A 20,924-nucleotide genomic window follows, 5' to 3' on the forward strand; every position below is an offset into this window, starting at 1 on the left:
GAAAGGAGACCAACAGTGCTTTGCAGATTATTATTTCAGTAGAACAGGCCAAGAAGTGGCCTGAAAATGAGCCATACAATATTGGACAACAGAACACCATTCTACTGGGAAATGTACAGAGGGCCAGATTTGTGGCGACCTTTGGGAAACAGAGTCCCCCTCAGTACTACTATATGTTGCCCCTGTGCTCTCATAACTAGGCCTGTCTTGCATTTCATTGCTTGGGTCTGTATCCTTCCTTCTCTCCGATGCCTGCTTCACCCAGGTAACCAATGGTGCATTGGTTTAAATCATGGCAAATCAGAATGACACACCTTATATATTTGACACCCCATATTCAAGATGGCACACAAGACTTTTGTTTCCAGAGAGGTTCTATAGCAGACCCTCTCATAGGTCAACAACTTTTATTGTCCATAGGATTGGGCACCAGAGATGTTTGAAGATGACTATGCTCAGCATAAATTATGGAGAAAACTGCCTCTCCCTTTCCCGCTACTGTGTGACCATACCTGTGTGCATTGCAGCTAGTGACAAACACTTCAGAGTGTATGCCTGTTGCTCAGGAATAGAACATAAGCAACGATGGCTCGTGACCTTTGCCTTCTTCCCTTCTCAGCCCAGTTTCTGTTAAGCAAAGTACAGTGTTTCTTATGGCTCTGATCTGTGGCCTACGAACACAACACACCAATGAAAAGCAGCTCTGCAGTTGCTTTCGGCTGGTGCTGTACACAAAACTTGATTGGTAAAAAGGGACAGGATATCACTTTTCCAATGCATGCCTCTCTGAAAAAATGCAGAGAGAAAATAAAAGCTCATGAAGGGAAATTCCTGAGGCTGCCCAGTGAAGGCCACTAATGTCAGGAACTATTGTTCAATGCACATATTTAGACTGTTTAGCTCTGTGGGATCCTATTTAATGCAGGGGCTCTACATCTCATTGTGCAGAACTGGAGCAAGACCTTGTAGCATGGGGATGCAAGTACGCAGTGGAATGAGCCAATAGTCCATGGTTTTTACACAGGCTCAGCCACTGCATGTAGCTGTTGGAACAGAGGTCAGGACCAGGCAGGGAGATGGGGTGTACATGTCAATTAGAATTTACATCTGTTCCAAATATTCAAATTCCAACTAAAGTTGGACCTACAAATATTTCTTGGAAAGAGTTTACAGACACTCAGTGTCTAATTATCACTGTACAGTGGCTGTACAATGTGCCCAATTAGTATACAAGAGGAACAAGCACCTGCAGGATGAGATTAGGATGCAGCAAGACTGGCAGCCCCAAAATGTTATTGGGCAGGAGGGATGAAAAGAAAAAGCTTTTGAAAACTGTATCTTTCCAAGAAATCCTGTAAAATAAGTAGCCTTTCTGAAGATTTCCCAGGGGTAGCTGAAAGCTGCAGGCTGGCAAGAAGCCAAGCATAGATTGAGCTGTGATCAACTTTTCATGGCATGACAATCAGGCTACAGCTATTCCACATCTCTTGCAACTTGTCTATCTTTGACCACATCCTGGATGTAAAAATGGATGCGAAATGTTGGTGCCTCTTGTTGCAGAGAAAAGCAAATATATTTTTTAAAAAATATATTTACATGTTGGGAATTTACATACATGAGGATGGATGGAAGAAGTGGGGGGCTGGCAAACACCTATCAGCAGAATTGTGCTTATAAACAAATCCACCTCACTCCTTCTACCACCCTGGAGGTTGGCAATCTTATAGGCACTGGAATAGTTCTGTTCTACAGTTACCTGTAAAACAATGTGGTTTTCCAACCGTGGCAGGCATTGTCATTCAGTCTAGGAGTTGGGTAACAGTGCTTGCCACTGGAATTTGCCCAATGACCTGGAAGAACCATGCTTGGGTGGACTGGAGTTTTTACTTTCTGTCTTAGAGAATGGACCTTGGCTGGAACCGGCCTCAGTCATGACTGCAACTGACAGTCCTGGTAAAACTAGACCTCTGTCAAGCACTAAGGTCACAACTGAATCCCATTACACCGGATTGGAAGGTTTGTCGATTTGGCCATATTACGCCAATTTTGTGTGAGATTGTTGTCAGTATGTCTTAAAGTCCTAGCCTGGCAATGCTAGAGAGTAGCTGCAGGCAAGCCCTTGAAAAGAGCCATAATATGAATGGCTTTCCTTGACAGAAACTGGGCACGTCAGGACACCTTACCTGCATCACCTCTCCCTGTTCAGGTTTTGTTTTTTCCTCTTTATGTCAATAACATGTAGATGAATTTCCAAAACAACACAGACAGGACTGTCGGAAGAGTCTGTCTTTTCAGACATAGAGTTAGAGGTTAACTTGGCCATAAGGCCACTGCAGTGTAGGGCACTGAAGCCACCCTGGTCCATAGATGGATTATCTACAATGCACAGTGTCTCTGATCAAACAGTCACCTCTGTCTTGCTGGCTGTGCGGTAATGGTGGTGGTGCCCTGGGATATAGTGTAGCTGCTCCACTGTGTTGTGCCGCCGGGAGGCAAAGGCCTGGCGCTTGGCAGACGTTTGGTTCATACTCAAGGTGTTGTACAAGTTATTTGAGGCACTGGGATGGGAGTGCATCTTAGTCATCCGATAGCGATCCAAGACAGGCGTCGAAACAAAGACGTCTGAGTGCGACAAAGCCCGCGACATAGACTGCTCTCCAAAACCCGAGTGCTCTGGAGACAGCAGCGGGTCTTGGGAGTGGAGGCGCTCGGTGGATAGCAGCTGTTCGTCAGAGAGGATCCGCTCGTAAGACATGCTGAACTCCTCCGGCATGATCCTCTCTGGGGACAGCACTCGGTCCTGGGACATGGCCCGCATCACGCGGCGCGGCCGCTCCCTCTGAGTGGTCTGTTTCTGGGAGAGCTGGATGACGTTGAGAGGGAGGGTCCCTCTGGCTGCCAAGTCTGGGAGGTGCCTCTTTCTGGAGTAATACTCCTCAGCTTCCTTGTCAGCTGTGTGGAGGAAGGAGATGGGAAAGATAATGTTAAGGCTTTGCAAAAGTGTCAAGCAAGGGTGGAAGGCATTTTTTTTTAAAGGTATGTCAATATGGTAAATGTGCAATGCAGGAAGTAATCTAGAGTGCTGCCATCATGCGGAACATCAATGGCTACTCCACTTGTGGAATATACAATTTTGCATATGGAGGATTTTTTTTACAAATCGCAGTAAAACCCCTTAGAGTGGAGTGGAGACCAGCACTTCCTCAGCAGCTCTTCCCCACATCTTTATTAATTGCCACTTCTAATAGGGATGAGGAACCTGGGGCCTTCCAGTTGCTGTTGGATCCCCTCGGGGCCAATGACCAGGGAGGTGATTGAGAGATGTCCGGAGGGGCACATGTTCCCCATCCCTGATTTATAATACGCTATTACAAAAGCTATTTAAACTGCTAGGACAAAAAAACTGCAGAAGAGTTATATTCCCTGTGAAATATTTCATGTGCTCACTGGTGCTTAATTTCAACTGTATTGGTGATAGAATCTGTCTCCTCCCAGGCCGCGTTGCAGCACTAAACTATGGAAGAAATGGAAGGAGGGATGTGATGGAATTCGCTACAAGTGGACCAAGCATCAAACTCGCCCATAATCGACTTGTCTGAGCTCTTTGCAAAGCTTTCTTGCTTGCAGCCACTCTCTGTGGATTTCCCCGATACCATTTTTTCTTTTTTAAAAATGACAATATTTGTTCCAATACTAATCATCACGTTTGATCTGCTCACTGGGTGCTGCTGAAATGTGTTTTCACTTTAACTTCTGTCTCATTGATTCACTGTTGATGTGACTATGTTGGCATTAACCACCATTAACATTCACTGCTTTATTGTTAACCTGACTCTCACTTTTTGCCCCTGTGACTTAAGCAAACACACACAGAAAGTGCAGTCATTGTCTTTCGTCTTAATGTGAATCTGATGCATATTTTTATAATAATCAGTTATTTTTTCTGTGATGCTGTTATGCTTATTACTTTTCAATAATAACCCATGCAAAAATATAACCTGCATTTTTTGTTCTCTTTTCTGGGCTAAGTGTGGGTGGGGTTTTTGAGATGTGGTGGAGGAATCATGAACTCTCAAGTGCCCCAAAATCTGTCCTGTTCTAGAACTAAGTTTTTTTGGTGGGGGGAAATAAACAGCACCACCAGTCAGCACCCCAACAAAATGTATTTACCTCCTCCACCGCCACCCATCTTGCATCAGTAAATCTTCAAAATGCATTGATTTTCCAGTTCTGAGAATGACTCTACTCATGATCATTCCTATATATACATTCAGCTAACACGAATTTCTCTGAATCATTCTACAAAATCCCTATCCATCAACTTAAGCCACTTCCCCTACAATTCCAGCAGAGTGAAATTCAGCTTCCCTATCCCCCTAATTTCTGAACATATAGCTTGCTTGCTTATGGTAATGTGCACACACCGTCCTTCATAGGTCAGTTCAGGCATCAATTACTGGGACCACATACACGCCATACATTTAAAGCACTATGAATACCACTTTAAACAGTTTTTGCTTTCCCCGAAGAATTCTGGGGACTGTAGTCAGTTAAGGGTGCTGATCAGTCCCTTCCCACAACTATAATTTCCAGAGCGGTTTAACAATCAACAGGGAACTCTGGGAATTGTAGTTCTTTTAGGGGACCCTTAGACTACAGCTCCTATGATTCTTTGGAGGAAACCATGACTGTTTAAAGTGGTGGCTTTAAATGCATGGTGTGAATGGGGTATGGGTCCTCCCTTCCGTCTCCCTGGTCATCAGATCCAACAGTCATTCTGAAGCAGAACCCAGCTAAAAGTTCATCCGAGGGTGGTTTACAATATAAAAACACAAGAACACGTAACATGGTAACAAACGGAAACAACAACCCCTGCTAAAGACAACAACTTCTTAAAAAACGCATAGACATACATACATAATTTAGATTTCTGTTTTAAACTAGTCCAGTTATAGCTCACACTTGCAGCACCTCACTCTGTATCACCCTTTACAAGGTTTCACTTACTTTGGAAAGCACAGTTAGTCCAAGGGGATCTTGCAGTGACCATCAGACTGCTAGAGTTAAAGGGATGAGCAGAAGCCTCCTGTGATGTATCTCTTGCAGGGGCTGTACCAATCAGACCACAGGTGGGATGTCAACATAGAGTAATGCAAAATTGCCACATCGGAGGAAAGGCTTGCCTAGAATAATCTCCTGGACACTAGTTATACAGCAAGTATTTTATGCATGGAATAAAACATTTAATCCCCTACCTGCAGTCTGAAATGGTATAGACCAGTAATGGATATATCCAGTGGGACTTCTACTTGTCTGTTTTTGCTATTAAAGCTTAAAGTGCTTTCTGCTGAGCAGTATACACAACAAAGAGTTACAATGCTGTGCTGGATCAAGAAGAGTACTGGCTGGAAAAGCAACAGTGGGAGGAGGTACCTATTCTGAAGCCTTCGCATTGGATAAATTATTGAATACCCGAGAGAGCATAAACAGCGTTATCAGTGATAAGGTCAAAGCATTAATCAATAACAGACTAAGATGCTGTGAGGGATACCTGGTGGCCTCAGTGAGAAACAGGGCTGAGCTGAAACGTAAGCCCCAACTTTGCAGTCTCATTTACAGGCTGTAAGGCTGAACCTGCTATGCTGATATTTGGGGTGGGTGAGAAAAGTGGACTAAAAAAATGGGCAAAGTTCATTCATTGTGCCAGGAAAAGGGAGACAGAAATGCACCCTTGTGTTTCCAAACAATGTGGGGATTGCATGCTGTGCTACAGCTTCCCAGCCCACAGCTGGCCCCACACATTGCCTGGGCAATTGGGCAAACGTCACAACTTCCTGCGCAGTAACTTGCAAGACACAGCTGAAAAATATGGAGAGCTGCAACTATGGTGCACCTGCGGCCCTCCAGACCTAGAGGGCCACATAACCCCCCCCCCCATCCCTGGCTTATGCAACATGGGAGACTCTTCGGACACTGAGCCAATTCATAGTGCTAGAAGCTAGGACACTCTGCCTCTGTCATCCAGGCAACTGGGTGATAGAAGCACACCCCGCTCCACCTTCCTAGTGACTCTGAGCACAGTGTAAGAAGATAGGCTGAGTTACTCCACTCAACTGCCTTGGCAATTAAACTTTTCTCCCTATAGCTGCTCTTGGTGTGCTGCAGCCTCACTTCCACTGAGAAGTTTGTGAATTGTCACAGAAGAAAAAAAGAAAATGAAGGATACATTGTGAGGGCTCGGGCAGTAGGGTATATCACACTTCATACCCTGCCCCCCATATCTGTCCAAAATTATTTAAGTGGCAATACTTTGGCTTAGGCCTCGTGACAATCTAATGTCCCTAATGCAGTGAGACAAATCAATTGCTAGGGTATTAAGTTCACAATTTTGGATGCAGCGACCTGCCCCAGAGTACACAGGAAGAGCTAAAAATAGCAGGGATCTATTCGGGGAAGGGGCGTGTCAAGGGCTAAACTGCACTGTTCTTATTCTTGAATTAAAAAAAATGAATGGAAAGCTGGGTGGGCTTTAACAGGGAGGGACACTAAACATATGCTTGGTCAATACGAAACAGCCTAGAAAAGAGGCTGCTGGGGTGATATCTGTGCAGATTATCCTCGACCCTGGTGTGAAAGAGCAAGCTCACTTCAGAAGGAAAGGACAATGAAATAAGGATCACCTGGCCAAAGATTCTCACAGCAAGAGGGGAGGACTTGGGGGGGTGGCTTTCAGCCTAACCATGCACAGTGAGTAGCAAGAGAATGAAATGAGCAGACACCTACTTAATCTCTTCAGGGAAGAATATTTACTTGGGTTAGTCTTGATTGCAGACTCGTAGGATGGTGGGAGGTGGGAGAGGTTCTGGAAAGACCTGGAGAAGGACAGATCATAGGGCTCAGTGGCAGAGGTGAGGATGCTGTTCATCCGTGGCTTTTCTGCAACACAGGGAGAAAGAAGACTTCCATCGAAACAGAGCCTTAAGAACAACGAAAGAGCGCTCGGCGTGCAGTAAGTTTGGGCACACCCATCACATCACCCAGTCTTGCACTGAGAAGTAATTCAAACTGACACTAGCCAAGCTGCAAACAAGGAACCCAGGGCTTTGCTTCTTCAGTGTCCATTGCAATTATTAATGAAGGCAGAGTGTGCTGATACAGAATGCTTGCTCCTTCACCCAACTGATGCTAAGAAGACAGGCATCTCGTTATGTAACTGTAAATGTAGGTGAACAAGCCATGGGCTGCTCATTTCTCTATTCCGTTGGCTCCATTGCAAACACAGAGATGAACAAATGCATTTGTCTGCTGAGTCCAACTAGTGGGCCAGCTGCTTTTCTGCTTTCTTCTTGCCTGGGCCTTGATCTTGCCCAACGCTTTTTGGCCTGTGGGTACATTTGCAAACCGGAAAAATGACACATGCGCCAAGCACACACTACAACCCGTTCTATTGACCACAACAGAATGCTCCTTTCAAGCCTAATTTCAGTGGGGTGGAGGAAAAATGTTTTGCTGGCATCTGTGCACTTCTGGGCACCAGTTTCACAACCCCTGCTCTCTAATCTACGGAAAATGCACTGAGTGCAGCTCAGACCCATGTTTCATTAACTGCTTGACCGGAGCAGAGAGAAATCCCACCTTCCTCCATCAACACCCTCTCTCCTAGGCTCCTTTCCAATGATCACCTCCATCTCATCTTGGAGCCTGTGCCACTGGAAACATAGAGGCAAACCAAACAGATTGCAGAAAATTTTAAAATTCACACTACAGCAATAAACACTCAAGGTAGAGCAATAATGCGTAACTGAAGCTTTTTGTTCCAATTCTTTTATATACTCTAGCATATATACTCTAGCAAACTGGCAGACCAGTTTGAAGGGCATATTGAAGGTCCTCCTTCCAATCACCCTCTTGTGGAGATTGCTGGTTCTACCCCTATCCCAAAAGAGCCTTTACCCTTCACTTTCCCTCTCCCAACGCCTAGCCTCACTGTATCCCAATTTCGGGGAACTGGCACCAGCCATACCTGCCTTCCCTCATTTTTAATGCTTGGTTAGACAAATGGTCCTTCATTACTCATTTTTGAAAATTCATTATTAAAATATTATTGCTCTTAATTACAGGGATAATGACCATGATTATATCCAAAGGGAGCCCTTAGGTGCTTTCAATATAAACGTGGTGTAATTTTTCTACTAACGTGCCCTGTAATTTATCATCTCACCATCAGAGTTATTTTTAAATACGAATGACTACAGCTCTGCTTGGATTGTTGGAGAAAAACCATGGCCACACATCAACGCAGAGTGCAGTCATAGCCATATGTGTTGGAGAATGGCCTTTGCCTGCAGACACAGCATCTGGTGGGATTAGGGGACGATCCCACACTTCTGAGAAAGCTACCTGTAGTATTTTGCAGCCTTCTCCAAACTGGTGGCCTCCAAGTATTTTGAACCACAAATTCCACCATCCTTCACCATTGCCAATGCTGACTGAGGCTGCTGATGGGAGTTGTAGTTCTGTATCTGGCGAGCATCAGATTGGGTCTTTTGCATCAACCATGTCTCCTCTTCTGTGCCTATAGGATGAGAACCTCCCAGACGTGGCAGCAGATCACATGTTTGAAGGTTCCAAGTTCTAGCCTCAGCATCTCCTGACAGCCTTACACCAAATGATTGTGCATCTGAAGCCATGCCAAGATTCTAATATATACAAAGAGAACACCTGCTTAGCAATGGTTGCTTTGTACCAGCAATTTTGTGGGGCAGCCATAGCTCAGTGCATGCGGAATGTCCAAGATTCTACCTCTAGTACCTCCAAGTCCACTGAGAAAGACCTCTCAGACCTAGCCAAGAATAGATACCATACTGGGCTAGGTGAGTCAATTGCCTGACTCCATATAAGGCTACTGGAACTGAGATTCATTGAACCCATAGAGATCAAAATGAACTGTGAGGCAGTTGGAGTCATGCTGTGACCAAATTCACCACCACACGGCTGTCTATCATATGGTTGGATAGGAAAAAAACTACAGTGGCTTGTGCTGATGTAACTGAAGAGTGCCTCTTGAGTTACACTGCCACACATCCTGCCCTGAGTCTCCTCTGGCTCACAGGATTTGGACAGGGGCTACTGAGTTGCTGATCAAAAGCACAAGCTGTCAACAGGAGGACCTGAGACTGAGGTTTCGGTGGTTGGATTCCAGCTGCAAAAGGTTTGCTCACTGCAAACACACATCCAATACAGTACAGAAAGAACAAGAGAAAAAGACAAAATGTTCCTGCAACCCTTTCAAGACCTTAACAGTGCTCATCCCCACAAGATTTCAACACAGAATTGCTGGGTCAGCTGCTTCATATTGAGGCATATATGTGTGTGTGTGTGTGTGTGTGCGCGGGGGGGGGGGTCTTAATCCAGACAACTAACAGAACATCCACCCCCCTCCATCACTGCACAGTGTAGTACAGATCTAGAGCCGATCATCTCACATCTTATGGAAGCAGAGTGCAGGGAGAAAGAAAACCTATCTATCACATTGATTTATATCCCACTTTTTCCCCAATGAACTTGCAGCAGTGTACATATTCTTCCCTCAGTGATCAGGTTGAGGTAGTGACTGGGTCAAGGTCACCCAGCCAGGCTCATGGCTAAAGTGCGGATTTAAACCTGGGTCTCTCCATAATAATATTAGAAGAGCCCCTCTGGAGTCTGCTAAAGACCCATCTAATTCACAATCTTGGTTCCCACAATAGCCAACCAGATGCCCATGGGAAGCCCGCAATCAAGAAATGAGCACAATAGCACTCTCCTCTTCCAGATCCCCAGCATCTAGGATTCAGAGACATACTGTCTCTCATAATGGGTGTAGCACATAGCCATCGTGACTCATAGCCATTTGTCCCCCCCCCCCCCGAGTTTAGACCAACACTTTAACCATTGCACCACAATGGCCTTGTGATCTCGAGTCAGGCAACCTTTGATGCAAGGGTGCCAGCACAACACAGAACTGGGGAGGAGCTCCATAGGCCCTGCCACCTAATCTGGGCAGGCTGCAGAGTTTGTTTGGTATTGAAATCACATCCCTTTGCTGCAAATCAGATCAAATGACTGAAGCCGGAGTTTAAAATTGTCTTTCATCAGCCCAAGCTAGAGGAGAAAGGCCTGTCAAATTATAACATTTCTATATCACACCCAGGTGCTCAGGTATTAAAATAGGCAGAGATAAGAACATTAAAAATAGCGGCAGCAACTACTGTGAGCAAATCCCCAGATGACGGGGAAACAAAAAAAAGGACATGGAGGGCGACTTCAGGCTGGTACCAATTGCAGCACCGCTCCTGGAAGCCCTGTCTGACTGTGGGTTTCTGAGGGATAATTCATACAACCAAATTGGCACAACAAGAGAGTAGTTGAGCTTCCCTTGGAAATTGGTGGGCCACTCTTACAATCCGATTAAGCAATTCTCTGACTGCAGCTCATGAATCTAAACCATGTTTGTTGTTGCCAAGAGTGGGTGGATGGATGCTACAACCACCGTGGGGTGTGTGTGATTGGAGTATTCAGCAAAGACATCACCTACTTCCTTCGCCACATGCTCAGCTCAGCCTGGATCCAGTGACTTCTGGACCCATATTTCTCCGCTTGCCAAGTGATAATGGGAACTGGCCCTCAACTAACAGCTGACAGTACATTTTCAAATATTTTCAGCAAGACTTCCAAACTTATTCTTGCAGACACTGCTCAGACATGTCTGCAAATAGATTTGGCATAAATGTATACCCTGGGGATGTGGCGTGGGCAGAGCTCCTATCCTGAATCCTAATGCTAAAATGCAGAATCTGAAGTTAGGCAAGGATACCAGGCACACTGCAGATTTTTCAGTCTTGACTCATTCCATCAAGGGTTAAGGATGATGCTTGTCATTTATGCAGCCTCAACTCTCTTGTTTTTTTAAATCTAGCAAATTTGAAGAAACTGCCTGCAGGCACTACCTGCTGCTAACATATGGAGCATTTCTTTGGGTTTGGTGTGTGATAGCAATTCAATTGTATCATTACCCTGTATAAATCCCAGTGGCTGATCTCAGATAAGAACCTACTAATGAAGTGCCTTGGACAAAGGGAGCATGTGAGAGGCTCAGAGGTGCATGCAGGCAGCCAAACATACATTTCAAATTAAAGCCGCTTCCTTGCAAATCTACGATCCTTTGCCAACATCAAGAGGTTTCCAGTCCTGTTTAAAAATTTGTCCTGGAAACCCACGTGTATATGTTTCAGAATTTCATGGCGTTCTCTCTGCTTGGTCATGAGTATGTCACCTGTCTATTGGCAGCAGGTTTTTTACACACACACACACACACACACACAGGAATAGCTTTAGCACTCCTGAGCAATCTCAGAGTGGAACTGGTTTTGCTTGCCGGATCTCCTGGCTCATCTCTGCAGCACGTTCCATTAGTAACAGTGTGCCAGACTACTTGCTCTGAGAGTCCCTGCCTGCCACATCATATGATCCAGTAACCAATCCTCTCCTGCTCCTCCTTCCTGCCCAACTACATTCTGCAGGCACAAACAGAAAAATTGAGTTTAATATAACTGAGCACATCAAGGCCACCCAGAATGTTGTACAGCAAGAAACACAGCAAGTACCCAACTTGTGGTGACCAGTCTTCCTGCCCTCTTGGCTCTCTGGAAGGGAGAAAGGGTCAGAGAAATGTACATGTGCCCAGAAGAAGTCACAAAGCGGCCCCATTTCCCTGCTCAGTACATTTTGCTGCCTGAAGTGGATCCAAAATGATGGCTTCCAGTGATTGCAGCAGAGCACAAATGCACCTCTGCCCCACTAGATCCAAGACTTTTAAAGATCTTGCTTCAGACTCCTTTCCTGACTTCTTCTATTTTCAACTCCTCTCGTAGTGCTACTTAAAGCACATAGGTTCAGCCTACTGCATGGCTGGCCCAGCCTTGATATAGCAAATGTTTTCTCCCCATGATCAATTTTCTCTTCTGAATACTTCAGCCTGCATCTAATAGACTGGCTCCACGATTAGGCAACACCTTCTACTTACCAGGCAGCAGGAACCATTGATTCAAAATTACACTGTAAACAGAGACTTCATCAGCATGGGCACATTGTCTCTGCTCCAGTGCACCGGAAAGGAATTACAGTCACATCTCACAAAGATAAGTGATCTGCAATGGGATTATTGATAATTCGAAACAGTAGTTCCTTTCAAGCTTATATGTCAATGTTGTCATTTAAAAGCACAGCAGAGACAGCAAGAGGAGAGAGGAATTCAGCTAGAGGCTTCTAAATCAAAATATGAAACCAGAAGAGCTGCAATTGATGGGGACATCCCTTAGAACTGAAAAGAAAAAGGGGCAAGCCGCAAGATGCATGGCCACCATTTGATGAGTGTAGTATCAAGGGATGATCTGCATGCACAAATGAGCTATCACAGATGGTTAGGAGCTGTATGCAGAAGCCCCCATGTTCAAATCTTTCTACATTCAGTTCAGATCACTGCCAGTGCCAGTACAAGACATGGTGCTGCCTATGGGTGATGGACCATCCTCCTCCTCCTTTCTCCAGCATACAGTTGCAGCAGTGGCACAGTCATGCCCCAGGCAGCTGTGCCAACAATGCCTTGCAAATTGGTTGGTTGGGTAGAAGCAGCAGTGGCTATACCAATGGGCTAGTGACAACAATGGCTAGATGGCCAGTCACAGCAAATAGATAGGGAAGCAAGATCAACTACCCCAGAATAAACAGAATGTTCATTATCATCTCCTATACAGTGCTTTATGGTGGTGCCAGCACACACATTCTTCTGTGCACCATCAAGCACTAAGTGATTAAGTAATTTGCGTGCAAGTGTGTACCTTTGCAAACCTTGAGGAGAGTGGCTGAAATATACAAGCATATTCCAGGTTTGGGGCCAAAGCTCTCGCCAAAGAGGTTTGAGGTCCATCTTAAGCCAGTGTTCATTTGTAGCTTCATTAATGTATAATCCTGAGCTTTTGGTCACAAAACTTTGGCATCGGTTTGGAGGGCATCCAAAATTTCAGGGTTATGCGTTAATGTGGAAGCAAACACTTGTTACTGCTAAAGTGCTGGTGATTGTGACAAATAATTTCACCATCAGAGCTCTTCATGAGATTTGCAACGTGTGTAGAGCTCTGTGGGACGCAGGGCATACCTGGCTGAATGCAGAGATTTTGCATTTCAAGAGTGAGAAAGGCAATTAATTGCCTCCTTAGCGTGAAGCATGTGAAATTAAGCACCCCACATTTATCTAACAGGCATGCATGAAATCAGAACAGCTTCTCGCCATCTGTTTTGCCATGTAGTCAATCAGAAGCATGGATGGATGGGGGCTGCAAATGAGAGGTTACCTTGAAGTCTATTTCCAATATTTAGCAGCATCAGAGAAGAAACTGAAATGGCTTGGGAAGCTACCATATGCATAATGTGGCTGAGAGTCAAGGTCAGTGCCTTGATAGGTTTTTGTGTTGGAAGAGACAGTACATGCATTCTATTATAAAGCTGCTGTGTAAACGAGGAGCTTTCTTCTCACTTGAAGATGTGTTCAAATGCCTGTTTTTCAGGATAAGCCACATTCGTTCTTGCTGCCTTTAATTTATGTTCCTTCTATCCCTCACATTCAAACAGCACACTTGCAAGAGGTTTCCCTCACTTATCTTAAAACACACACACACGCAAATGAAAATTGCTGATGTAATTCTAATTACACAGCACCACCAGCGTTGTTTGATAATGTAAGAAAAACCTACAGGTACAGCAGAGATTAATATGAATAATTTATATAGCACTTATTTTTTATTGCTAAATTCATTTAAAATAATTATTGAACTTTCCTTTTCAGTACAGTACTAAAACAGATAATACCATTTGAAAAACAAATTAAAATAAGCCATGGCCTTTAGTGGTTGAGCATGACTGTAGGAAATGGTACTGTGACCTGACTCTGAAATATCACGTCGGGTTATTATTGTTGTATGTTTTATGCTGGACTTTAATAGCGCTTTGAAGGAAATGGATATTATAAATGGTTTCCATATTGTATTTCAATTGCGTATTGGTTGCTAAATAGTTTGCAAACTGCTTTAGGAGGCATTTATTTGCCTGAAGAGCCATGTGTAAGTCCACAAAAGAAACAGGCATGCCTTAATCAACCCAGTCAAAACGTTGAGATGGAGTCCTTAATGCAAGTCTTTACATTAGAATACCAAGCTCACTATTTACAGTCTTTATTTCATGGGATACGAAGATTACTTTGGATCAGGGAATCCACTAACAGTTCTGTTATCCCTTCTTTTTACCTTCCCCATATTTATTTTAGTTTCTTCTTTCAAGGCATTCAGAGCAGTATTTTAGCTTCACAACAAACCTGTGAGGTAGTTCTGGCTGAGATACTGAATTGCACAAATCTGCTTAGGGAAGCTTTGTAGCCCAAACAAGAATTTCTTTCTCATAGAGAAAAGCTTGTTCTCCTTGTATTCTGTATTCTTAGACCCTGAAATAATTCACACCAGCCCTAAGAGGATTCCCATTAAGAGACACAGTGGGGAGGAATACAATGAACCACTATTCTGCATTCATGTAATTGGGCGCAACACCCAATGCAGAGGACTTGGAGACAGATGCCATAGCTAGCCTTTCAGAGCTATAGCCTGGAGGAGTCACATTTTCCTCTTGGCATAACCTTTTTCTCTTTTAAAGCTTGCGCTAACAGGAGGATCAGAAGAGTGTGATGCTGAACTCCTCCTCATGTTCACACAACAGGAGAGGGGCAGCACAAGGCCTCACATCATTACTGCAAAAGCGTTTGCAGGTGGCGTACCAGGCTAGGGATTACAATCCCTCTGGAAATTCAGCTACAAAGCTCTAGTAGGAATTGAAATGAACCGAGTTCAATTTGCTACACTGAAGATTAGCCGGTGTCCTCTGCAACACAATTCTAAGCACTCTCTGTCCTTTCAGAGTGGCTCTATGTTTTATGCAGCAAAACCAGCTGCTGAATGCACACTGATGTTGCCTGCAGCAAACACTTAAACAACAAATGTGCATCTTAGTTTGGGCAAGTACCCATTCACACACGTCTGGGACCCCTGACTGGGCTAGGATTCCCAGGTGCATACACGTTTCTAGGCTGCTTTCTGTGGTATTTAGCTCTCAGTTGCACTGAAAGTACAGAAAAGGAAGACACACAGTAATGCAAACTCAGAAGGGCAATGCACTTCAGGAGGAGCCAACACCTTCACCGATCAGCTGGTTCAGAGGTTGCCCTTTGCAACAACTGACCAGGGCAATAGCCCATTGCTTCTACAGTTCAATGCTATAGCCTTGCAGAATGGAGAAAAAGGACCTGCCCCTGTATCTTTGGCCACATGCACGTTGGGAGAAGTGTTGCATCGCCCAGTGGTCTGCACTGCACCTGTCAAGCCCAGGAACTTGGCTTAGGGTTAGAGGTCCTATGGCAGGCATAGGCAAACTTGGCCCTTCAATTGTTTTGGGACTACAACTCCTATCATCCCTAGCGAACAGGACCAGTGGTCAGGGATGATGGGAGTTGTAGTCCCAAAACATCTGCAGGACTGAGTTTGCCTATGCCTGTGCTATGGGAAAGCTGTGGCCTTCCAGCTGTTGTTGGACTTCAACTCCCATCAGCATAGCCAAAAATGAGGGTTGCTGGGATTTGTAGTCCAGCAGCATGTGGAAGGCCACACCTTCCCCATCCCTAGGTTAGATGAAAGGGACTCGTGATGGAACAGCTAGTTGGTGAGCAGATTCCCTTGGAGGTCGAACAGACTCCCGGAACAGATTAAGTTTGACAACCAAGGTACCACTGTATATGAAAAAGTGGTTAGTAATGAGATCCAGTTCAGATAGTTTCAAGATGTTGGGGAAGTTTTCCCCAATATACTGTTACACACCACCCCAATCTATGCCAAGCAGTGCACAAAACTTCAAAAATTCCAGGCACTCACCCAGGAGTTGGAAAATTAGGCACAAATTAGGCTATAATGTCATTATGATACATGGCTTTATATATAAACTGGAGCCTTCAATGGAGGAAGTTCACAGCACAGCACCCCAAAATATGCTAGCTTACTCCATAGTAACAGCATCAACATCCTTTCTCCGCAGCCTCGTGCTCTGCAGGGCACATCTCAGCTCAACTGCTCCTCTCTGCCTCCTGGTTACATAACTCCCACACCTTCCTTTATTACACACAGCCAAACAAGACATCAATGAGAACCCACTGACAGCACACAAATCAATGTGGATAACTCGACCCAACAACCCCTCCCCCTCACACATGCAAACAAAACTCACTGCAGCCAACTGAAGGCACCTAACCATGCCCTGGGCCCCCAATCTCTCTCACCGCCAATGAAAACTAATAAATGAATAGAAAGAAAACCTACCCATGTGACAGTGACACAAAAACCTTGCACAGACATAATGTAAGAGAATGAAAGTTTACTAATCCCCCCCTCTTTCCCACGCTCTCCATCCCCACCTCTCTTCTCCTCCAACCTTCTACTGACTACAACATTAAAGTCTCACATCAAATATAACTGATCTGTAGAAAGGACTTTACGATCTGTGAACAGAGATGATGTATGTACTTTTGTAACCCAAGAATATTTAATAAAACCTCCTTTAAAAAAACCCCTAAGCCCCTTTATCTACAGAGAAAGGGAGGATTCAATTTTTAAAAATTTTTATTTGCATTCTAACACCTATTTCCTTTGATGCTTTGAACTCATATTGGTTAATCCTCCCAGGTGGTCACCTCACAAAGAAGTTTGCTTGACTTCATCAACACTCATTGATTTGGCTATGATTACAAAGTCCAATACACAAGCTTTTATATGTGCTAATAACAGAGGCTTATCAGTGGGTCTATCACACGCCTTACTAGCCCAAATGGACACTTGAGTCTGGTTAGTTCCTCCAAGGAAATTAGCTTTGACACCCATAAATCTTAATTAAATTCTAGCACCTATAAATCTATAAGAATACCTTTGTTCTCCTTGCACACACACAAAAAGGAAACAAATGGAACACATGTTCTTCTACAGCCCAGATCTTGCATTCTGAACAGTGTGTTAAAATTTGCATGATGAAGTGCCATTTGCCCTCAACAAACATTTATTCTGAAAGCACAGCCAATCCATGGGATTTATTTACCACATGAAAATGATGCCCAGCACGAATCACTTGGTGGTGATTCTACCATGTCAAAAAATGTAATTTAGTGGAAGGTGGCCAATCCAATAGCGTATCTTTCTCATTGCTCTCCCCCATAATGTCCAGTAAACAAAAATGTGTGACATGACTCATCACACTTCAGGTTCCCTCACCCTCGCAGGCATTGAAATGCCAAATTTAGTATGTAGGCAGGATTACTTGATAGAAGTCTCTAATGTGAGAGTTCAGCTTCACCCACAACTGAAGTATTATAGACACCTCTAAAAAGAAACTGCTATATAAATTTGCATGGGTTTGGTGAGGCATTTCTTTCCCTTTGACTTTTTCAGTACCACCTGAACATTTCAGGGGGAAACGCTCTGCTTCTTTTATTCATTCACTGTACATTAGAAACCATGCAATTTTGTCATTTCCTTTCATAACTGCTTGCAGAGGCATGAGATATACTGTACACTTCCTCGGATGCTACTGATTTTCAAGCATTTCTAAGCAAATGGCATCTTAAACAAAAACAGGCACATTTGTAACAAATTGCTGCAGGGCATGTTATGAAATGAGGAATCGTTTTCTTACCTTCTGGGAAGGACCTAAATTGAAATACTTCTAATACTGCAGTTAGACAGTTATTCCACTGAAACGATTACCATATGCATGGGGAGGGGGGAGAGATACAAGTCTGGATACTCTTCCATATGAAAAAACATAGAAAGCCAGTTCCCTGCCTTTTTCCTGAACATGCCTGGACTTATCAGCTCCCAACAACCTTCCCCTTCTCTGGTATTGGCTGTGAGGAAGAGAGTGGAAACACTTGCATTTTTAAACTAACCAGTTTATTGTTATGTCCAAAGTGTCACTTCCTATTACCTATTACCTTGGGAGGCAATAGGTAACCAAAGCTATTGTATTCTCCACTCTACCTGAGAAATTCAGCATGTGAAGAGAACTGAGCTGGTGGCTCTCACCAGCTGCTCTTGAATTCCTATAACTTTCACCATTTTGTAACTAAGCCAAGTTTTACTTGTTTGTGTAACTTTCCTGAAGCATGTGAATCTGCCCTTTGGAGAGTTTGTAAGACAAACATTTTTCAACTTACCAAGTGTGTGGTCTTTTCCAATGCTGGAAACGGTGAGGGGAGGGAGACTAGCTGCTGCCCATCTGGCAATGGCTTTTCCCACCTGCCTTGCCCCACCCTCCAGGCCTAGGAGCCTTCATAAGGGAGCTGTAGAGGAAGGACTGTGAGGGGAGGGACTTCCTGCTGTCCATCAGGCAATGGCTTTCCCCACCTGCCTTGCCCCACCCTCCAGGCCTAGGAGTCTTCATAAGAGAGCTGCAGAGGAAGGCCTGTGAGGGGAGGGACTTCCTACTGTCCATCAGGCAATGGCTTTTCCCACCTGCCTTGTCCCACCCTCCAGGCCTAGGAGCTTTTTCCAGACCATGACTTTAGGAACACCAGAAACAATTGAGAGAGGAGTTCAGGGATATTAAAATAATAATAATAATTCTATAAGTTGTGCATCTTTGCTTCTCGGTTTGTATTGTGTTATTTTATGCACTGTGACTGGCCGTTGTTATTATTGATTATAGTTTAGAAATTATTGTAATTATTAAAGAGTGAATTTCTGTTTAATTTTTATTTGCTGATATTTAATATTATTCTGTTCTATTATAATGGATTGTTGAATATTACTTTATTTGATATAAGTTGCTTATTTTAAAGTTACGTTTTTATTACGACTTGCATTGGATTAGATTGTTAAAAGGTGTACATTTTGTTTCTTCAGCTTCTAAACTGCCTTGCATATAGGAAAATAGAAAGGTGGTATACATATTAAAAGTGAAATGAAAATGAAACGCTGAGGGATGAAGGAAACTTTGGAAAGAAACTTTTAAAGGGGACATTTTGGAAACTCTCTTAGAAGGGCATCTTTTAAAGGTCTAACAGCCTATACTTCCATGATTTACTTTGCTGCATATTTTCTGACTTTAAATATCTGCTGGGGTTCTCTCACCAAGGAGTATTTTGCCCCAAACTTGGATCTTGGCATCCAGGAATTCTCCTGTATTTTGCATCAACACAAACATGGACAAACTATAGTTACGGCTTAACTATAGCTTATTATGGAAACAAACTAATTTCAAACTGTAATGTCTGAAATAGACATGTTGCCCTATATGCCATAGTTAAGATTAAGCACAGTTTAGGGCTTTTGACTAATTTATTTATTAATTAAACTTCTATCCCAAAGGATCCCTGGGGCAGAAAGCTACAAAACAGAAAAGCAATACAATAATACTGTATATATTTCAAAAAGAAATTAGAACAATCAAATATCCTCACAACTGCAGAATTTCAACATTGCCAGGAACAGTATAATGTAGCAGTCAAATGCTGTGGTAAACAGCATTATTATTTTTTTTGCATTCTGTCTGAATGTTAACTATGAGGGAGAGAGATGCACCTCGCCAGGGAGAACGTTCCACTACTGAGGAGGCCCTGTCACAAGTCAACACCAACCAGGCAGTTGCCGGTGGTGGCACCCCCAACAAGGTCTCCTATGCCCATTATAAGGCCCAAGGTGGTTGATACTGAGGGAGGGGCTCTTTTGGTTTCAAGATAAACTATGGAAAATTGAAAATGGATGCAGAATGTTCTGGTATCCTCCTTGCAGTCATGCAAGGGGAAGAGTGAAGTGGGGGAACATGGGATTCCAATCAACATGTGTGCACATTACCCTGAACCAACATTGGCAGTAGCAGCTAGTGTGGTGGGGCAGAGCTGCAGATCAGTCCTGCCGACAGTGACACCACTGAAACTTACCTGAATGGTGGTGGGGCAAGAGGCAAGAGGTGGGGGCAATGATATTTGTACAGCCCCAATCTCACAACCTCCCCTGTCTGCCGCAGTGCCTCCGTGTAAGGAGGAGAACACCATGGCTCTGCCACACCACACATCCATGGCGCACTACTATGTTGGCATAAGCTGAAACACAGAAAAAGGAAGTGCAAGGAATAGCTGCAAAAAGTATGTTTGCTTCTTACCGTTACTCTCATTGGAGTAACAATGCACATATCTGTTCACTCAAACACCTCCTCCTAGCAAATGTAGACAGTTTTGATATTTGTCTCTGATAAATGCTTAGGAGAACATTTGTACTCTCAACAGCTGTGCACGCCTTGTCTTAAATGAAATGTTAATTTTCACTCAAGCACACAACACCACTATGTCTGCAGAGTCACAAGCCTGCTGTCATGCCCCCTTTGGCCTCATGCATCTTTTGAAAGTGTGCTGCTGCTGCTTCTCTCTCAGAAGCTAAGTGCGCTGCCTCAGGTGATTGCTCCTGCTTCCACAAACACTCGCCCCTTGGCAGGCAGGATCAAACCAGGATGACCTAATTATAATTAGGGTAACAGCAGCTGCATAGAACAGATTAAATACAATCCCTTGTTAATTAACCATCATCTCTCATCAGACATTCAAACAAAATTGAGTGCAATCAAATCTCAGCAGTCAGACTTCTCTCGTCCTATGTAAAAGGTGGAGGACCTGCTTGAAGCGTTGGATTCTGAATACTGCCTAAAGACGTTCTCACTGCTTGTTTATATTTCCAGGCAGAGCAGAAACGCTCTGGGAGCACGTGGTCTACTTCCTTTAGCACCAGGCCCTCCTGTGGCCATCCAGGTGCTGC

At 44.0% G+C, this 20,924-nt stretch overlaps 1 protein-coding gene across 7 annotated transcripts in view; it reads right to left on the minus strand.

The window, feature by feature from the left end:
• Window positions 1-16: 16 nt before the first annotated feature.
• SHISA6 (shisa family member 6) overlaps window positions 17-20,924 on the minus strand; it is a 258,658-nt gene continuing 237,750 nt past the window's right edge. For 2 of the 7 annotated variants that reach the window (XM_083597731.1, XM_083597733.1), the window contains 3 exons: window positions 6,784-6,936; window positions 5,008-5,109; window positions 17-2,952 (listed from right to left, as the gene is read on the minus strand). In XM_083597731.1, the coding sequence (XP_083453857.1) occupies window positions 2,399-2,952; window positions 5,008-5,109; window positions 6,784-6,936 (809 nt within the window). In that variant the 3' untranslated portion in view covers window positions 17-2,398. The remainder of the gene's footprint in view (window positions 2,953-5,007; window positions 5,110-6,783; window positions 6,937-20,924) is intronic. The other 5 variants (XM_083597736.1, XM_083597734.1, XM_083597732.1 and 2 more) reach the window with 4 other exon arrangements.

This window comes from Podarcis filfolensis (genome assembly GCF_964270895.1).
Source record: "Podarcis filfolensis genome assembly, chromosome: 2".
NCBI lineage: Eukaryota > Metazoa > Chordata > Lepidosauria > Squamata > Lacertidae > Podarcis > Podarcis filfolensis.